At 41.9% G+C, this 22,720-nt stretch overlaps 1 protein-coding gene across 2 annotated transcripts in view; it reads right to left on the bottom strand.

Moving 5' to 3' along the window:
* PDE2A (phosphodiesterase 2A) overlaps positions 1 to 22,720 on the bottom strand; it is a 429,321-nt gene that overhangs the window by 279,645 nt on the left and 126,956 nt on the right. Inside the window, exon 1 of one of the 2 annotated variants that reach the window (XM_075266335.1) lies at positions 19,396 to 19,423. The exons of the other annotated variant lie outside the window; for it this stretch is intronic. Coding sequence (XP_075122436.1) covers positions 19,396 to 19,412 — 17 coding nt within the window. The 5' untranslated portion in view covers positions 19,413 to 19,423. Of the gene's footprint in view, positions 1 to 19,395; positions 19,424 to 22,720 lie in introns of those variants that run through there. 2 annotated transcript variants of the gene reach the window in all.

A 22,720-nucleotide genomic window follows, 5' to 3' on the forward strand; every position in this document is an offset into this window, starting at 1 on the left:
TACTCAGAGAGTTATCACTGTGTTATCTGTGGTGTTACATGGGACTGCCGGTGACATCAACTACATTACCTGTATATAGAGAGTTATCTGTGGTGTTACATAGGACTGCCGGTGACATCTACTACATTACCTGTATATAGAGAGTTATCTGTGGTGTTACATAGGACTGCCGGTGACATCTACTACATTACCTGTATATAGAGAGTTATCTGTGGTGTTACATAGGACTGCCGGTGACATCTACTACATTACCTGTACTCAGAGAGTTATCACTGTGTTATCTGTGGTGTTACATAGGACTGCTGGTGGCTCCTCATATCAGTATTTCCATTTCCAGTATTTTTTGTGTACTTTCCCTCTGAGTTCTCAGTAATTACCTCAGATTTCGGTATTTTGGGGACGTTTATCCCCGGATTAGTTGTTGCGCTTCAGTAGGTATAATCATCATTTATGCCGCGATAACGCTCATTATAAAGGCTTCTTACCCCACTAGAGGGCGCCAGTTATACCACATTTCAGGCCTTGTTGTAAAGTGGAGGAACTGCAGGCTTGTGTTACAGCTTAGTGTCACATGGAGAACCCAAGTATATTATAACACTCTTCACAAGGAGTTACGCTGCGCTCATTCTGATCGTAAAAACACATTCAGAATGAGCGCGTAAAAAGCAGCTCCCATTGACTTCATTAGATACACAGCTCAGTATACAGAGTGTACTAGAAAGTTATATAGAAATATACTATAGGGAGTACTAGGAGGATATATAATAATACACTACAGGGAGTACTAGGAGGATATATAGTAATATACTACAGGGTGTACTAGGAGGATATATAGTAATATACTACAGGGTGTACTAGGAGGATATATAGTAATATACTACAGGGTGTACTAGGAGGATATATAGTAATATACTACCGGGAGTACTAGGAGGATATATAGTAATATACTACAGGGTGTAATAGGAGGATATATAGTAATATACTACATGCAGTACTAGGAGGATATATAATAATACACTACAGGGAGTACTAGGAGGATATATAGTAATATACTACCGGGAGTACTAGGAGGATATATAGTAATATACTACAGGGTGTACTAGGAGGATATATAGTAATATACTACAGGGTGTACTAGGAGGATATATAGTAATATACTACCGGGAGTACTAGGAGGATATATAGTAATATACTACAGGGTGTACTAGGAGGATATATAGTAATATACTACATGCAGTACTAGGAGGATATATAGTAATATACTACAGGGTGTACTAGGAGGATATATAGTAATATACTACAGGGTGTACTAGGAGGATATATAGTAATATACTACAGGGTGTACTAGGAGGATATATAGTAATATACTACATGCAGTACTAGGAGGATATATAATAATACACTACAGGGAGTACTAGGAGGATATATAGTAATATACTACAGGCAGTACTAGGAGGATATATAGTAATATACTGCAAGGTGTACTAGGAGGATATATAGTAATATACTACCGGGAGTACTAGGAGGATACATAGTAATATACTACAGAGTGTAATAGGAGGATATATAGTAATATACTACAGGGTGTAATAGGAGGATATATAGTAATATACTACAGGGTGTACTAGGAGGATATATAGTAATATACTGCAGGCAGTACTAGGAGGATATATAGTAATATACTACAGGGTGTAATAGGAGGATATATAGTAATATACTACAGGGTGTAATAGGAGGATATATAGTAATATACTACAGGGTGTACTAGGAGGATATATAGTAATATACTACAGGGTGTAATAGGAGGATATATAGTAATATACTACAGGCTGTACTAGGAGGATATATAGTAATATACTACAGGGTGTACTAGGAGGATATATAGTAATATACTACAGGGAGTACTAGGAGGATATATAGTAATATACTACAGGGTGTACTAGGAGGATATATAGTAATATACTACAGGGTGTACTAGGAGGATATATAGTAATATACTACAGGGAGTACTAGGAGGATATATAGTAATATACTACAGGGTGTAATAGGAGGATATATAGTAATATACTACAGGCAGTACTAGGAGGATATATAGTAATATACTACAGGGTGTAATAGGAGGATATATAGTAATATACTACAGGGTGTACTAGGAGGATATATAGTAATATACTACAGGGAGTACTAGGAGGATATATAGTAATATACTACAGGGTGTACTAGGAGGATATATAGTAATATACTACAGGGAGTACTAGGAGGATATATAGTAATATACTACAGGGAGTACTAGGAGGATATATAGTAATATACTACAGGGTGTACTAGGAGGATATATAGTAATATACTACAGGGAGTACTAGGAGGATATATAGTAATATACTACAGGGTGTAATAGGAGGATATATAGTAATATACTACAGGCAGTACTAGGAGGATATATAGTAATATACTACAGGCTGTACTAGGAGGATATATAGTAATATACTACAGGGTGTAATAGGAGGATATATAGTAATATACTACAGGGTGTAATAGGAGGATATATAGTAATATACTACAGGGTGTACTAGGAGGATATATAGTAATATACTACAGGGAGTACTAGGAGGATATATAGTAATATACTACAGGGTGTACTAGGAGGATATATAGTAATATACTACAGGGAGTACTAGGAGGATATATAGTAATATACTACAGGGAGTACTAGGAGGATATATAGTAATATACTACAGGGAGTACTAGGAGGATATATAGTAATATACTACAGGGTGTACTAGGAGGATATATAGTAATATACTACAGGGTGTACTAGGAGGATATATAGTAATATACTACAGGGTGTACTAGGAGGATATATAGTAATATACTACAGGGTGTACTAGGAGGATATATAGTAATATACTACAGGGTGTACTAGGAGGATATATAGTAATATACTACCGGGAGTACTAGGAGGATAAATAGTAATATACTACAGGGTGTACTAGGAAGATATATAGTAATATACTACAGGGTGTAATAGGAGGATATATAGTAATATACTACAGGGAGTACTAGGAGGATATATAGTAATATACTACAGGCAGTACTAGGAGGATATATAGTAATATACTACAGGCTGTACTAGGAGGATATATAGTAATATACTACAGGCAGTACTAGGAGGATATATAATAATATACTACAGGGTGTACTAGGAGGATATATAGTAATATACTACAGGCTGTACTAGGAGGATATATAGTAATATACTACAGGCAGTACTAGGAGGATATATAGTAATATACTACAGGGAGTACTAGGAGGATATATAGTAATATACTACAGGGAGTACTAGGAGGATATATAGTAATATACTACAGGGAGTACTAGGAGGATATATAGTAATATACTACAGGCAGTACTAGGAGGATATATAGTAATATACTACAGGCTGTACTAGGAGGATATATAGTAATATACTACAGGGTGTAATAGGAGGATATATAGTGATATACTACAGGCAGTACTAGGAGGATATATAGTAATATACTGCAAGGTGTACTAGGAGGATATATAGTAATATACTACCGGGAGTACTAGGAGGATAAATAGTAATATACTACAGAGTGTAATAGGAGGATATATAGTAATATACTACAGGGTGTAATAGGAGGATATATAGTAATATACTACAGGGTGTAATAGGAGGATATATAGTAATATACTACAGGGTGTACTAGGAGGATATATAGTAATATACTACCAGGAGTATTAGGAGGATATATAGTAATATACTACAGGCTGTACTAGGAGGATATATAGTAATATACTACAGGGTGTAATAGGAGGATATATAGTAATATACTACAGGGTGTAATAGGAGGATATATAGTAATATACTACAGGGTGTACTAGGAGGATATATAGTAATATACTACAGGGTGTACTAGGAGGATATATAGTAATATACTACAGGGTGTAATAGGAGGATATATAGTAATATACTACAGGGTGTAATAGGAGGATATATAGTAATATACTACAGGGTGTAATAGGAGGATATATAGTAATATACTACAGGGTGTACTAGGAGGATATATAGTAATATACTACCAGGAGTACTAGGAGGATATATAGTAATATACTACAGGCTGTACTAGGAGGATATATAGTAATATACTACAGGGTGTAATAGGAGGATATATAGTAATATACTACAGGGTGTAATAGGAGGATATATAGTAATATACTACAGGGTGTACTAGGAGGATATATAGTAATATACTACAGGGTGTACTAGGAGGATATATAGTAATATACTACAGGGTGTAATAGGAGGATATATAGTAATATACTACAGGGTGTAATAGGAGGATATATAGTAATATACTACAGGGTGTAATAGGAGGATATATAGTAATATACTACAGGGTGTACTAGGAGGATATATAGTAATATACTACAGGGTGTACTAGGAGGATATATAGTAATATACTACATGCAGTACTAGGAGGATATATAGTAATATACTACAGGCTGTACTAGGAGGATATATAGTAATATACTACAGGGTGTACTAGGAGGATATATAGTAATATACTACAGGGTGTAATAGGAGGATATATAGTAATATACTACAGGGTGTAATAGGAGGATATATAGTAATATACTACAGGGTGTAATAGGAGGATATATAGTAATATACTACAGGGTGTAATAGGAGGATATATAGTAATATACTACAGGGAGTACTAGGAGGATATATAGTAATATACTACAGGGTGTAATAGGAGGATATATAGTAATATACTACAGGCAGTACTAGGAGGATATATAGTAATATACTACAGGGTGTAATAGGAGGATATATAGTAATATACTACAGGGTGTACTAGGAGGATATATAGTAATATACTACAGGGAGTACTAGGAGGATATATAGTAATATACTACAGGGTGTACTAGGAGGATATATAGTAATATACTACAGGGAGTACTAGGAGGATATATAGTAATATACTACAGGGAGTACTAGGAGGATATATAGTAATATACTACAGGGAGTACTAGGAGGATATATAGTAATATACTACAGGGTGTACTAGGAGGATATATAGTAATATACTACAGGGTGTACTAGGAGGATATATAGTAATATACTACAGGGTGTACTAGGAGGATATATAGTAATATACTACAGGGTGTACTAGGAGGATATATAGTAATATACTACAGGGTGTACTAGGAGGATATATAGTAATATACTACCGGGAGTACTAGGAGGATAAATAGTAATATACTACAGGGTGTACTAGGAAGATATATAGTAATATACTACAGGGTGTAATAGGAGGATATATAGTAATATACTACAGGCAGTACTAGGAGGATATATAGTAATATACTGCAGGGTGTACTAGGAGGATATATAGTAATATACTACAGGGAGTACTAGGAGGATATATAGTAATATACTACAGGCAGTACTAGGAGGATATATAGTAATATACTACAGGCTGTACTAGGAGGATATATAGTAATATACTACAGGCAGTACTAGGAGGATATATAATAATATACTACAGGGTGTACTAGGAGGATATATAGTAATATACTACAGGCTGTACTAGGAGGATATATAGTAATATACTACAGGCAGTACTAGGAGGATATATAGTAATATACTACAGGGAGTACTAGGAGGATATATAGTAATATACTACAGGGAGTACTAGGAGGATATATAGTAATATACTACAGGGAGTACTAGGAGGATATATAGTAATATACTACAGGCAGTACTAGGAGGATATATAGTAATATACTACAGGCTGTACTAGGAGGATATATAGTAATATACTACAGGGTGTAATAGGAGGATATATAGTAATATACTACAGGCAGTACTAGGAGGATATATAGTAATATACTGCAAAGTGTACTAGGAGGATATATAGTAATATACTACCGGGAGTACTAGGAGGATAAATAGTAATATACTACAGAGTGTAATAGGAGGATATATAGTAATATACTACAGGGTGTAATAGGAGGATATATAGTAATATACTACAGGGTGTAATAGGAGGATATATAGTAATATACTACAGGGTGTACTAGGAGGATATATAGTAATATACTACCAGGAGTACTAGGAGGATATATAGTAATATACTACAGGCTGTACTAGGAGGATATATAGTAATATACTACAGGGTGTAATAGGAGGATATATAGTAATATACTACAGGGTGTAATAGGAGGATATATAGTAATATACTACAGGGTGTACTAGGAGGATATATAGTAATATACTACAGGGTGTACTAGGAGGATATATAGTAATATACTACAGGGTGTAATAGGAGGATATATAGTAATATACTACAGGGTGTAATAGGAGGATATATAGTAATATACTACAGGGTGTAATAGGAGGATATATAGTAATATACTACAGGGTGTACTAGGAGGATATATAGTAATATACTACCAGGAGTACTAGGAGGATATATAGTAATATACTACAGGCTGTACTAGGAGGATATATAGTAATATACTACAGGGTGTAATAGGAGGATATATAGTAATATACTACAGGGTGTAATAGGAGGATATATAGTAATATACTACAGGGTGTACTAGGAGGATATATAGTAATATACTACAGGGTGTACTAGGAGGATATATAGTAATATACTACAGGGTGTAATAGGAGGATATATAGTAATATACTACAGGGTGTAATAGGAGGATATATAGTAATATACTACAGGGTGTAATAGGAGGATATATAGTAATATACTACAGGGTGTACTAGGAGGATATATAGTAATATACTACAGGGTGTACTAGGAGGATATATAGTAATATACTACATGCAGTACTAGGAGGATATATAGTAATATACTACAGGCTGTACTAGGAGGATATATAGTAATATACTACAGGGTGTACTAGGAGGATATATAGTAATATACTACAGGGTGTAATAGGAGGATATATAGTAATATACTACAGGGTGTAATAGGAGGATATATAGTAATATACTACAGGGTGTAATAGGAGGATATATAGTAATATACTACAGGGTGTAATAGGAGGATATATAGTAATATACTACAGGGTGTAATAGGAGGATATATAGTAATATACTACAGGGTGTACTAGGAGGATATATAGTAATATACTACAGGGTGTAATAGGAGGATATATAGTAATATACTACAGGGTGTACTAGGAGGATATATAGTAATATACTACCAGGAGTACTAGGAGGATATATAGTAATATACTGCAGGGTGTACTAGGAGGATATATAGTAATATACTACAGGGAGTACTAGGAGGATATATAGTAATATACTACAGGCAGTACTAGGAGGATATATAGTAATATACTACAGGCTGTACTAGGAGGATATATAGTAATATACTACAGGCAGTACTAGGAGGATATATAATAATATACTACAGGGTGTACTAGGAGGATATATAGTAATATACTACAGGCTGTACTAGGAGGATATATAGTAATATACTACAGGCAGTACTAGGAGGATATATAGTAATATACTACAGGGAGTACTAGGAGGATATATAGTAATATACTACAGGGAGTACTAGGAGGATATATAGTAATATACTACAGGGAGTACTAGGAGGATATATAGTAATATACTACAGGCAGTACTAGGAGGATATATAGTAATATACTACAGGCTGTACTAGGAGGATATATAGTAATATACTACAGGGTGTAATAGGAGGATATATAGTAATATACTACAGGCAGTACTAGGAGGATATATAGTAATATACTGCAAGGTGTACTAGGAGGATATATAGTAATATACTACCGGGAGTACTAGGAGGATAAATAGTAATATACTACAGAGTGTAATAGGAGGATATATAGTAATATACTACAGGGTGTAATAGGAGGATATATAGTAATATACTACAGGGTGTAATAGGAGGATATATAGTAATATACTACAGGGTGTACTAGGAGGATATATAGTAATATACTACCAGGAGTACTAGGAGGATATATAGTAATATACTACAGGCTGTACTAGGAGGATATATAGTAATATACTACAGGGTGTAATAGGAGGATATATAGTAATATACTACAGGGTGTAATAGGAGGATATATAGTAATATACTACAGGGTGTACTAGGAGGATATATAGTAATATACTACAGGGTGTACTAGGAGGATATATAGTAATATACTACAGGGTGTAATAGGAGGATATATAGTAATATACTACAGGGTGTAATAGGAGGATATATAGTAATATACTACAGGGTGTAATAGGAGGATATATAGTAATATACTACAGGGTGTACTAGGAGGATATATAGTAATATACTACCAGGAGTACTAGGAGGATATATAGTAATATACTACAGGGTGTACTAGGAGGATATATAGTAATATACTACAGGGTGTAATAGGAGGATATATAGTAATATACTACAGGGTGTAATAGGAGGATATATAGTAATATACTACAGGGTGTACTAGGAGGATATATAGTAATATACTACAGGGTGTACTAGGAGGATATATAGTAATATACTACAGGGTGTAATAGGAGGATATATAGTAATATACTACAGGGTGTAATAGGAGGATATATAGTAATATACTACAGGGTGTAATAGGAGGATATATAGTAATATACTACAGGGTGTACTAGGAGGATATATAGTAATATACTACAGGGTGTACTAGGAGGATATATAGTAATATACTACATGCAGTACTAGGAGGATATATAGTAATATACTACAGGCTGTACTAGGAGGATATATAGTAATATACTACAGGGTGTACTAGGAGGATATATAGTAATATACTACAGGGTGTAATAGGAGGATATATAGTAATATACTACAGGGTGTAATAGGAGGATATATAGTAATATACTACAGGGTGTAATAGGAGGATATATAGTAATATACTACAGGGTGTAATAGGAGGATATATAGTAATATACTACAGGGTGTAATAGGAGGATATATAGTAATATACTACAGGGTGTACTAGGAGGATATATAGTAATATACTACAGGGTGTAATAGGAGGATATATAGTAATATACTACAGGGTGTACTAGGAGGATATATAGTAATATACTACCAGGAGTACTATGAATTTTTATAGTAATATACAAGTGGGATTGCAGAGTAATATTCTCTAGGAATATTAACACACCGCAGATCATGATGTATATAAGGTATTTGCGCTCATCCCTGATGTCTTCTTTATTTTAATATAAGGCTCCTTTATGGCCCCACAATCGCCCATTTCATTTTATTGAGCCAAGATTAGTCTGCGGGGGTCTCGTGTCTGGTCCGGCGGGGTCGTTTATATAAACGTTACTCGTTACGATACATTTCTACGACGCCACAATCACCCGTCTGATTATTATCACATAAACATCCTTTATGGTTAGGATTACCCACATGCTGGGCGCTAAGTGCACATTGGCGTATGGGGAGTGCGCGGTCACATGATGAGGACGATTGTTCTCCTTTATTATCAGCACCAGCTCACGTTCCGGAGAGGAGCGCGGAGTGTTATCCGGAGCGGCAGCCATAATAGTCTGTGTATATGGGATATACTGTATGTCATGAACATCCTCCACCAGATTGACTGTATAGCGGTGCCATGATCTGTGGTCAGCAATCCCTATGATAAGACCCAAGATCAACAATATCGGAGGTTTGGAGATTTTGGATTGCAACCAATCACACTCACGAACATTGGGACCCGGATTATTGTGTGGGATGGATTATACAGGAATTAAGATTATTGTATAAAAGCCCAATTTACCCCCACACTATATCCTGCCTTCATATATATGACTTTAGGCCGCTGGCCCGGGTCCGTCTCAAGTCTGTCCAATTCTTGAACAACCCCTTTAAGAGTAATGTCCCAGTATAATATTCCATAGCGGCCCCTCCACATAGTATAATATCCCGTATTGGCCTCTATGGTATCTGGTACAAATTTTCCCAAAATTCCGGCTTTGACTGAAGCCGAAATTGTTGGATTTTGCCAATCACAAACTATTATTATACTTTGCCCAATTAAAGGCTTCAGCAGTGTTTGACCATTTGAGAGGCCTGAAGCCCAGGATAGGTGAGTAACACTGGGATTGTGCCCAACTGAGGCAGCGCCACCTACTGGACCCACAGCACACCAGGGAGGATCTATGAGAGAAACCGCTAAACCCATTGCCCATAAGAGACTGAGACCCCGAGCGCTCCGGCCATCATTGTCACATCAGCGGGGGCCGACAGAAATTTACTTATGATAAACCACAGGTTCGGGAAAGATCGGATCCCGATCGGCGATCGAACAAATTTCGGGATCGGCTGGAAAATTATTTAAAATCGGATTTTAAAATCAGCTCAACTCCAACCACAATCTAACCACCCACCTAATCCCATTCAATCCCTTTGTGCCTTTACACAGTATAATGCCCCATTAGTGGAACCCACACGGTATTATGCCACTTTATTGCCCGCCATAGAATGGTATGCCCACTGTGGCCCCCACAGTATAGTTGTCCCTCTTATAATGCCCCCTTGTGGCCCCACTCAGTCTAATGCCCCCTTGTGACCAACCACAGTATAATGTCTCCTTGTGACCCCCACACAGAATAATGGTCTCCCCTGTGCCCCCTACGTAGTAAAGTTCCCCTGCTCTGGCCCTCCACATGGTATAATATCCCCTTGTGGCCCCCACACAGTATAATGATCTCCATTGTGGCCCTCGCTTAATAAAATTTCCTTAATTCCCTCAAAATACTTTAATTTTCACTTGTGGCCCCCTACACAATATAATGGTCCTCCTTATGACTCCTCCCCACACAGTATATTTTCCCTTTGTGGCCCCCGCACAGTATAATGGTCGTCCTTATGACCCCTCCCTACACAGTATATTTTCCCTTTGTGGCCCCTGCACAGTATATTGGTCCCCTATACGGCCCCCAGACGGTACAATTTCCCCTCCCTGTGACCCTATTCCTCCTCAGTAGCTGTCCGCATCTATGGGGGTGAATGGTGAAGCCGGTTGCGAGGTACGCAGTGTGCAGTGGTTGTCCTGCGGTGCAGATATCAGCTGATCGGTGGGGGTTCCAGGTGTCAGACCCACAATCCGAGACCATGATAAATGACCACTTTTTTGCCCTGTTCCTTTGGGAGGGGGGCACTGTCACGGGATGGTGAGAGTCTATACTATAGGCAATGTGTAATATATATTTCATGTGGAATGTATTCTCTAACCTGTTATATACATCAATGTGTAGTTGGCTGATTAGGGTCTAGTGCAGTGATGGCGAACCTTTTAGAGACCGAGTGCCCAAACTGCAACCCAAAACCCACAAAATTTTCGCGGAGTGCCAACACGACAATATAGACTTAATACTATGCGGATCCACAATTGCGGACAGTTACTGACCAAAAATTACAGTCATGTGGGGCTTTAGGGGGAGTTCACACGGAGTTACGTGCCGCGAGATTTGGCACGTAGACGCCGCGTGACCCTTTGCGTGCCGTACACGCTCCCATTGAGTTCAATGGGAGCGGGGAGCGTATGCGCTGCGCTAGTTTGCGGCCGTGAATAAATGCACGGCCGCAAACTAGCGCGGCGCATACGCTCCCCGCTCCCATTGAACTCAATGGGAGCGTGTACGGCACGCAAAGTGTCACGCGGCGTCTACGTGCCAAATCTCGCGGCACGTAACTCCGTGTGAACCCGGCCTTACAGAGCTTTCAATAATACAAACAACGTTGTACTGAAATGTAAAGGTCTCGGCATTTGGTACTTTGAACAATTAATTTTCACTATTTACATCGCACAGGATCTGTTTTATAGTGAGCGTGTAATATTCTTACATCCTGGACTAATATCACGTCTGCTATAAAACAGATACTGTGTGATATAAATAGTGAGGGGACCCCAGACAGTATTATATGCTCTGCAGTGGGCCCACCACACAATATTATATTCTCCACAGTACCACAGTAGCCCCCCAGTGTTATATGCTCCGCAGTAGGTGTCCCCCCCCACAGGATTATATGCTCCACAGTGGCATCCACACACAGTATTGTGTGCTTATAAATAGCCCCCCCCCCAGTATTATATGCTCTTTAGTACACCCCCCAGTATTATAAGCCACCCCAGTATTATAAGCCCCCCCAGTATTATACACTCCCCCCAGTATTATAAGCCCCCTCAGTATTATACACTCCCCCCAGTATTATACACCCCACCCAGTATTATACACCCCACCCAGTATTATACACTCCCCCCAGTATTATACACTCCCCCCAGTATTATACACCCCACCCAGTATTATACACTCCCCCCAGTATTATACACTCCCCCCAGTATTATACACTCCCCCCAGTATTATAAGCCCCCCCAGTATTATACACTCCCCCCAGTATTATACACTCCACCCAGTATTATACACTCCACCCAGTATTATAAGCCCCCTCAGTATTATACACTCCCCCCAGTATTATACACTTCCCCCAGTATTATACACTCCCCCAGTATTATACACTCCCCCCAGTATTATACACTCCCCCAGTATTATACACTCCCCCCAGTATTATAAGCCCCCTCAGTATTATACACTCCCCCCAGTATTATACACCCCACCCAGTATTATACACCCCACCCAGTATTATACACTCCCCCCAGTATTATACACTCCCCCCAGTATTATACACCCCACCCAGTATTATACACTCCCCCCAGTATTATACACTCCCCCCAGTATTATACACTCCCCCCAGTATTATAAGCCCCCCCAGTATTATACACTCCCCCCAGTATTATACACCCCACCCAGTATTATACACCCCACCCAGTATTATACACTCCCCCCAGTATTATACACTCCCCCCAGTATTATACACCCCACCCAGTATTATACACTCCCCCCAGTATTATACACTCCCCCCAGTATTATACACTCCACCCAGTATTATACACTCCACCCAGTATTATAAGCCCCCTCAGTATTATACACTCCCCCCAGTATTATACACTTCCCCCAGTATTATACACTCCCCCAGTATTATACACTCCCCCCAGTATTATACACTCCCCCAGTATTATACACTCCCCCCAGTATTATAAGCCCCCTCAGTATTATACACCCCACCCAGTATTATACACTCCCCCCAGTATTATACACTCCCCCCAGTATTATAAGCCCCCTCAGTATTATACACTCCCCCCAGTATTATACACTCCCCCCAGTATTATACACCCCACCCAGTATTATAAGCCCCCCCAGTATTATACACTCCCCCCCAGTATCATACACCCCACCAAGTATTATAAGCGCTCCCCCCAACATCATATACACAGTGAGCCACTCTCATACTCACCCCTGAAGAGCCGCCGGCATCCACCTTCTTGTCACTGGCGGCGCTGATGACGTCATCGCGCCCGCGTCGGGGCAGAGGTCAAACTCTGCAGCCAGTGTAGGCCGCGGTCGCGCGATCCGCGGCCTACCCTGACTGCTTTCAGCTGTATGTGCATTTGCACATACAACTGAAGGCAGTGATCGCTCATCAACGGGGAATCCTGTACCGGATTCCCTGTTGGTGAGCGATCCGGGCGACCGCACGCGTGCCATAGGTTCGCCATCACTGGTCTAGTGTGTTAGCACATTGTATGCAAATACCTCTAACTAGTGAGGACCAGTGAGGACAATGGGTGGAGATAATCTGATCAGTGTCTCCAAGAAGATGTTGGATGGTGCATTGTCCACAGGAGACAGGGAGTCTGCTCTCCTTGGTATAGGTGAGGGGGGAAGGATCTGTGACTCAGCCCTTCCCACCCACAGATATAGGTGTAACAGTCTTAGTATATAGTATATAGCTAGCAGTTAGTATGTGTTAGCCGGCCTGTGCACAGCTCTGTAGAGAGCCAGGATTTAGTTACAGGACCAAGGAGTCAAAGCTATCATTGGATTGTGACTTCTGTGGACTTATTGTTATTACGGTTGATGTGACCGCCGCCGGCTACTAACTTTGTGGATTACAATAAATTGCTGTTGTCTCCCAACCTCTTGCGTCCCTGTTGATTCAAAAGACCATCCGGAGGAAGACGTATACCTTTGCTCCGTGACAACTGGTGGCAGCGGTGGGATCAACAGCGGATAGCGAGATGGACTACAGCAGCCCAGCGATTAATGGAGCCACAACCTCAGAATACAGGAACTGGACTATGGCAAGTCTACAAGTAAGGGCCCGGGAACTAAACCTGAGTTACCAGGGAAGAACGAAAGATCAACTGATCGAGGCACTGGAGGAGATGACCCTGCAAAGCGACCATGAGGAGGGCTGCCCCCAGGAGACAGTAGAGATACGGGAGTGGCAGGTACAGACCCAAAAGAGCAGATGGGTTGTTTTGTATGAGGAGGAATTGGCAGTGCTGGGGCTAGGAGCAACTGCAGAGCAAAGGAGTAGAGCATTACAGAGGGCTCAGGAAACGGAGAAGGAGGAACAGAGAATGGCGCATGAAAAGGAAAGAATGGCGCATGAAAGGCGAATGGCTGAGATAACTACGCGGAATTATAATCAAACGTCGACCCCCAGCCCAACAGTGAGAGAACCACCATATGTCTCCCATAAACACTTCAAGACCTTTGAGGAAGCGGCTGGGGATGTTGATGGATATTTTCAGGACTTCGAACACCAGTGCCACCTGATGGAAGTCCCAGAGAAGGATTGGGTCCGGTATCTGGTGGGGCACCTACGAGATGGGGCTGCAGAAGCTCTCAGAGCCATGGACCCTAGTGATCAGCAGGACTATGAGGCCATTAAAAGAGCGGTGCAGAAGTATTATGCAGTCACTCCAGAGACCTACCGAGTTCAGTTCCGCTCTTTGTCTTACAATGGGGGAAGCTCCTTCCACATGTTCGCCCACAAGTTGAAGCAAGCATGCAAGCGCTGGCTAGAAGGAGAGGAGGCTGTCACATTCGATAAGATCCTCCAAGTCATACTTAAGGAACAGTTCTTTTCCCAGTGCCCCGCTGAGATCCGTGAGTGGGTGCTGGAACGGAACCCAGCCACAGTTGAGCAAGCTGCTTCCCTTGCAGATGAGGGCCTGACCATCAAGCCGCAGTGGAAGAGGTTGTTTGCAGAGGAGCGGAAAACTACCACAGTCCGCCAGACACCCTTCAGCCAGCCACCCACCTTTCGTGCCCGGCCTCAGGATTACAATTCCCCCTCTACCCCTGCCCCAGCCCATCGGCCTCCAGCTATGAACAACCCTGTCCCTAGACAACGACCTGCTGGAAGAATGCTAGAGCGCAGATGTTTTGGGTGCGGGCGGCCTGGACATTTGCAAGCTAGTTGCCCTGTTAACATGGGGGCACAGGCCACCGTGGCATCCCGGCCTATTCACTACCTGGGAACCACCCCTAGGACAGAAAGTTTGGCCCCATTTCCAGATGACTCCATGAATGACCCATCTGTTCCACCTCCAGGGGTCTATGGGATTCAGCCTTCCGCCACACATCCCGCAAACCTTCAGCGGAAGCACTTGCAGGAGGTCCTACTGGATGGCCGAACAGTTGTTGGATTCCGGGACTCGGGAGCTTTCCTAACGGTAGCGGACCCCCGAGTGGTTCGACCTGAGGCCCTAGAGGAGGGCCCTGGCCTTTCTATCGAGTTGGCAGGGGGTACTCGGAGACGTATTCCTAAACCTACCGTGGAACTCGACTATGGTTATGGACCAAAACGATGCACAATTGGTGTGATGAGCGGGCTGCCGGCCGATGTTCTGTTAGGCAACGATGTTGGAAATCTACAGTGCCACTTTGTGGGAGCAGTGACCCGAAGCCAAGCTCAGAGAGACGCCAACAAGGATCCACCGGATTTTCTGCCAGATGCCAGCCCTTCAACCCTACAACTTTACCATTCAGTACCGCCGAGGGAACCAACACCAGAACGCAGATGGGTTATCCCGGCAGGAGGACATATGAGCTATAGAGACTGATGTGCATTCCCCAATTTACCTGTGTAGGCCAATTGTGTCATGCACATGTTTTGAGAGGGGGAGGGGTTGTCACGGGATGGTTAGAGTCTATACTATAGGCAATGTGTAATATATATTTCATGTGGAATGTATTCTCTAACCTGTTATATACATCAATGTGTAGTTGGCTGATTAGGGTCTAGTGTGTTAGCACATTGTATGCAAATACCTCTAACTAGTGAGGACCAGTGAGGACAATGGGTGGAGATAATCTGATCGGTGTCTCCAAGAAGATGTTGGATGGTGCATTGTCCATAGTAGACAGGGAGTCTGCTCTCCTTGGTATAGGTGAGGGGGGAAGGATCTGTGACTCAGCCCTTCCCCCCCACAGATATAGGTGTAACAGTCTTAGTATATAGTATATAGCTAGCAGTTAGTATGTGTTAGCCGGCCTGTGCACAGCTCTGTAGAGAGCCAGGATTTAGTTACAGGACCAAGGAACCAAAGCTATCATTGGATTGTGACTTCTGTGGACTTATTGTTATTACGGTTGATGTGACCGCCGCCGGCTACTAACTTTGTGGATTACAATAAATTGCTGTTGTCTCCCGACCTCTTGCGTCCGTGTTGATTCAAAAGACCATCCGGAGGAAGACGTATACCTTTGCTCCGTGACAGGCACATACAACAACCACAGACCTGAGGCAACCTCCTAGAGCATAGCGCAGGAAACAATGGAGACTTATTACGCTACATATACAGATGAAGAAACTGGGATTACAAGGAGGGAATTTCAAAAAGTTTAGTCTTTGGGATGATGTAGACGAGTGCTTGTGCAGGGACTGGAGGCATGAGTAATGGGCGGACTGGGAAGGGGCCCGGGATAGGTAAGTGGACTGCGACTGCGCTCACCACAACAGGGACTGTGTACAGGGAACGAAGCAAAAATTCAAAAAAATTGTCAATTATGTCTAAAAAAAAAGGTAAAAATTGCTGCAACGTTAGACGACAACTCCACATGTGAATGTAGAGCAGGAGATTAGGATGATCATACAGGAATTAGGATTATAAAATGGGATAATGTGGGGGGATCGGGATTATCACACGGGAAGTGTAGGCCCTTGGAGTCGGAGGAATCAGATCTGGGATTTCTGGATAAACATTGCCAGACTTTGCCATCTTAGCCCGGATAAAGCGCCCGGAGATGTCAGACTCAGGCAGGAAACCTAGGACGGACTCTTAGGAGGATTACAGCAGCGGCAGCGGGGATTAGGCCTCTCAGGACCGGATTAAGGGATCGCTACGGGATAAACAACCAAATTCTTCTACATATTCGTCAAAGGAAAGAACCGGAAATTCTAGAAATATCATCCGTGGAAGAAGAACGGCTGCTCCTCAGGGTGCCAGGGGTGCAGCCTAGAAGTATTAGGCGGCCCTCAAGTGCTCACGGTCTCCTGAGAATAGGGGTCAGAAGAAAGATGGCCGCACCTTCATGGTCACCCTACAAGACCTCAAGTGAACCAAAAACCGTGTCTGCGTGAGTGCCCGGGATGTGAGCGCTATATACAGAATGTGTTGCCAGGAAACTTATACAATGTAGGTTCAATTAATCAGACACTATATGGCGGTATTATTTATAATTGGTGCTTTGTGGCAGTATTTATTCATGTTCTGTATGGCGTTATTATCTGTACTCTGTATGGCAGTATTATTTATACTCTATATTACAGTATTATCTGTGCTCTGTATGGTAGTATTATTTATTAGTGTTCTGTACCGCGGTATAAGTTGTTCTATGTATTGTGCTATATATGTCCTGTGTATAGCAGTATTATCTGTGCTCTGTATGGTAGTATTATTTGTTTTCTGTACTGCGGTGTAAATTGTTCTATGTATTGTGCTATATTTGTCCTGTGTATAGCAGTATTATTTGTGCTCTCCATGGCAGTATTATTTATGCTCTATATTACAGCATTATCTGTCCTCTGTATGGCAATATTATTTGTTTTCTGTACTGTGGTGTAAGTTGTTCTATGTATTGTGCTATATTTGTCCTGTGTATAGCAGTATTATCTGTGGTCTGTATGGCGGTATTATCTGCGTTCTGTATGGCAGTATTATTTGTGTTCTGTACTGCGGTGTAAGTTGTTCTATGTATTGTGCTATTGTGCTATGTCCTGCATTTAGCAGTATTATTTGTGCTCTATATTACAGTATTATCTGTCCTCTGTATGGCAGTATTATCTGTGCTCTGTATGGCAGTATTATTTGTGTTCTGTACTGGGTGTAAGTTGTTCTATGTATTGTGCTATATATGTCCTGTGTATAGCAGTATTATTTATGCTCTATATTACAGTATTATCTGTCCTCTGTATGGCAGTATTATCTGTGTTCTGTATGGCAGTATTATTTGTGTTCTGTACTGGGTGTAAGTTGTTCTATGTATTGTGCTATATATGTCCTGTGTATAGCAGTATTATTTGTGCTCTCCATGGCAGTATTATTTGTGCTCTATATTACAGCATTATCTGTTCACTATATGGCAGTATTATTTATTCTCTTTTTTTATATTATTTTTGCTCTTTATGGCGATATTTCTGAACAAGTGGCCGGATGCTGCTCATCGTTCCCTCTTTTCTTTTCCAGAGAGCAGCTGAATGGTGTGGGGGTGACTTTATCATCCTTATAGTGACAATCCCAGATTCCACACGACCCAAGCGGCCCAAACTTAGATCCCCATGGCCCGGTCTTGTCGCTGTCTGAATGACGCCTTACATGACTAAATGAGAAGACAGAAGAATTTATTCTATTCTAGATATCCAAGCTTTTAGATGCCGCCAGCAGCCCATCCCCCGGCCCCTCTGTCCTAATGTTACCCCATCCCGGCCTATTCTGGGCAGTCAGACAGGTCGGGTGGCTCTGTCAGCTGACACTTCTGGGGCAGCCATGAATGTCCAGGATTCCGATGACAGCGGACGGAAGATGAAATACTTGTCCTCATTAGTGACGGCAGCGACTACGAGCGGTGGTTACCGAGCCAAGGACCCTCTTTAAAGGTCACACATACCCTGGAAGGTCACGCCTCTCCCCCGGCCCCCCGGCACATTACAGATCAGAAGTTGTCACCTCCTAAATACTAGAAATGAACTTCCTCATATCCTTGGTTACATCCAGGACGGTCACAAAATATGTGACCCCCGCACACAGCGACCAATCACATGATGTCAGGGGTCAAGGGAAGGAAACTTCTGACTGGTTACTCAGACTGATACAATGTAGCCATGTGCTGCCCCCTGTAGTCAGTGCTGCGGTACGGTTCCTACAATGTAACAATGACACCGCAGTAGATACATAGATATACAAGGTATCCATACACGTTACCTGTCGCAGGATCTCATCTCCCTGCGTCTGATTCCGTCTGCTACTCTACTGTCCCTACATACAGGAGATCGGGTGTCCTAGTGTGAATACACACCTGTCCTATGTCCCAGTCAGTCTCATGTTACCTGACGTCTCGCCCGCGTCACTGACATGTATAAACACGAGCGAGTTCTACATTGTATATCATGTCCATAGTTTTACCCAATCAGGGCAAAGCCTCATTGTTCCAGGTAGTGATGGGATTTCTGCATTAATCTGACTGTGCCAAAGAGCTTGCACTTCTCTGTTGTGTGATGATATCCCGGCTGGTCTCTGTTCTTGGTACAACAATACCTTGCCAGTTACAGCTTCGCCTCCATGTGGCCGCCCTCTCCCTGGATTGGCTGTGCTTTCCCAGTTACAGCAGTCCTTGCCCTGTTATGGTTGCCCTCTCCCTTTATGGCTGCCCTCTCCATGGTATGGCAATCCCCTATACATGTTACAGCTATCGTCTCCCGATTACAGCTGCCCTCTCCCTGTTATAGCGGCTCACTGCCTGTTATAGCTGCCTTATCCTCTAATGGCGGCCCTCTCCCTGGTATTACTATCCTCTCCTGGTCACGGCTGCCCTCTCCCTCTTGTGGCCACCCTCCCCCTGTTATGGCTGCCCTCTACCTCTTGTGGCCACCCTCTTCGCCTTATGGCTGCCCTCTACCTCTTGTGGCCACCCTCCCCCTGTTATGGCTGCCCTCTACCTCTTGTGGCCACCCTCTTCGCCTTATGGCTGCCCTCTACCTCTTGTGGCCACTCTCTTCGCCTTATGGCTACCCTCTCCCTCTTGTGGCCGCCCTCTTCCCCTTATGGCCACCCTCTCCCTCTTGTGGCCACCCTCTCCCTGTTGCAGTTGCCCCTTCTTTTGCAGCTGCCCTCTCTGTGTTGATTTTACCCCCTCCCTGTTATTACCGCCATCCACGTACAAGTAAGTCTATAAAGATGTGTTTTATCTGTAATATACAATTACATTCCAATTTCATTCTGTGCAAAAAAACAAAACAGTTTCTATTGAAATCATCTGGAAATTGGGCAAGTAATGATGAGGAAGAGCTGCAGAGAAGCCCGAACATCCTCCAACCCCTCATCACAAGACCCCAATGATGTGCGCCCTGCACCCGCCTCGCCCTGCCAGCTTCATCTCACCCACTGAGTCCCTTCCCAAATCTGTACTCAGTCCAGAGCTGTATCAGGTATTATACTGCAGTCACATCCAGAGCTGTATCGGGTATTATACTGCAGTCACATCCAGAGCTGTATCAGGTATTATACTACAGTCACATCCAGAGCTGTATCAGGTATTATACTACAGTCACATCCAGAGCTGTATCGGGTATTATACTGCAGTCACATCCAGAGCTGTATCGGGTATTATACTACAGTCACATCCAGAGCTGTATCGGGTATTATACTGCAGTCACATCCAGAGCTGTATCGGGTATTATACTACAGTCACATCCAGAGCTGTATCGGGTATTATACTGCAGTCACATCCAGAGCTGTATCGGGTATTATACTGCAGTCACATCCAGAGCTGTATCGGGTATTATACTGCAGTCACATCCAGAGCTGTATCAGGTATTATACTACAGTCACATCCAGAGCTGTATCAGGTATTATACTACAGTCACATCCAGAGCTGTATCAGGTATTATACTGCAGTCACATCCAGAGCTGTATCAGGTATTATACTGCAGTCACATCCAGAGCTGTATCAGGTATTATACTGCAGTCACATCCAGAGCTGTATCAGGTATTATACTGCAGTCACATCCAGAGCTGTATCAGGTATTATACTGCAGTCACATCCAGAGCTGTATCGGGTATTATACTGCAGTCACATCCAGAGCTGTATCGGGTATTATACTGCAGTCACATCCAGAGCTGTATCGGGTATTATACTGCAGTCACATCCAGAGCTGTATCGGGTATTATACTACAGTCACATCCAGAGCTGTATCGGGTATTATACTACAGTCACATCCAGAGCTGTATCGGGTATTATACTGCAGTCACATCCAGAGCTGTATCAGGTATTATACTGCAGTCACATCCAGAGCTGTATCAGGTATTATACTACAGTCACATCCAGAGCTGTATCAGGTATTATACTACAGTCACATCCAGAGCTGTATCAGGTATTATACTGCAGTCACATCCAGAGCTGTATCAGGTATTATACTGCAGTCACATCCAGAGCTGTATCAGGTATTATACTGCAGTCACATCCAGAGCTGTATCAGGTATTATACTACAGTCACATCCAGAGCTGTATCAGGTATTATACTACAGTCACATCCAGAGCTGTATCAGGTATTATACTACAGTCACATCCAGAGCTGTATCAGGTATTATACTACAGTCACATCCAGAGCTGTATCAGGTATTATACTACAGTCACTTCCAGAGCTGTATCAGGTATTATACTACAGTCACTTCCAGAGCTGTATCAGGTATTATACTACAGTCACATCCAGAGCTGTATCAGGTATTATACTACAGTCACATCCAGAGCTGTATCGGGTATTATACTGCAGTCACATCCAGAGCTGTATCAGGTATTATACTACAGTCACATCCAGAGCTGTATCAGGTATTATACTACAGTCACATCCAGAGCTGTATCGGGTATTATACTACAGTCACTTCCAGAGCTGTATCAGGTATTATACTACAGTCACATCCAGAGCTGTATCAGGTATTATACTACAGTCACATCCAGAGCTGTATCCGGTATTATACTGCAGTCACATCCAGAGCTGTATCAGGTATTATACTGCAGTCACATCCAGAGCTGTATCGGGTATTATACTGCAGTCACATCCAGAGCTGTATCAGGTATTATACTGCAGTCACATCCAGAGCTGTATCAGGTATTATACTGCAGTCACATCCAGAGCTGTATCGGGTATTATACTGCAGTCACATCCAGAGCTGTATCGGGTATTATACTGCAGTCACATCCAGAGCTGTATCAGGTATTATACTACAGTCACATCCAGAGCTGTATCGGGTATTATACTGCAGTCACATCCAGAGCTGTATCGGGTATTATACTACAGTCACATCCAGAGCTGTATCAGGTATTATACTACAGTCACATCCAGAGCTGTATCAGGTATTATACTACAGTCACATCCAGAGCTGTATCAGGTATTATACTACAGTCACATCCAGAGCTGTATCGGGTATTATACTGCAGTCACATCCAGAGCTGTATCGGGTATTATACTACAGTCACATCCAGAGCTGTATCGGGTATTATACTGCAGTCACATCCAGAGCTGTATCGGGT

Source organism: Leptodactylus fuscus, chromosome 2 (genome assembly GCF_031893055.1).
Source record: "Leptodactylus fuscus isolate aLepFus1 chromosome 2, aLepFus1.hap2, whole genome shotgun sequence".
In the NCBI taxonomy this organism is placed as follows: Eukaryota; Metazoa; Chordata; class Amphibia; order Anura; family Leptodactylidae; genus Leptodactylus; species Leptodactylus fuscus.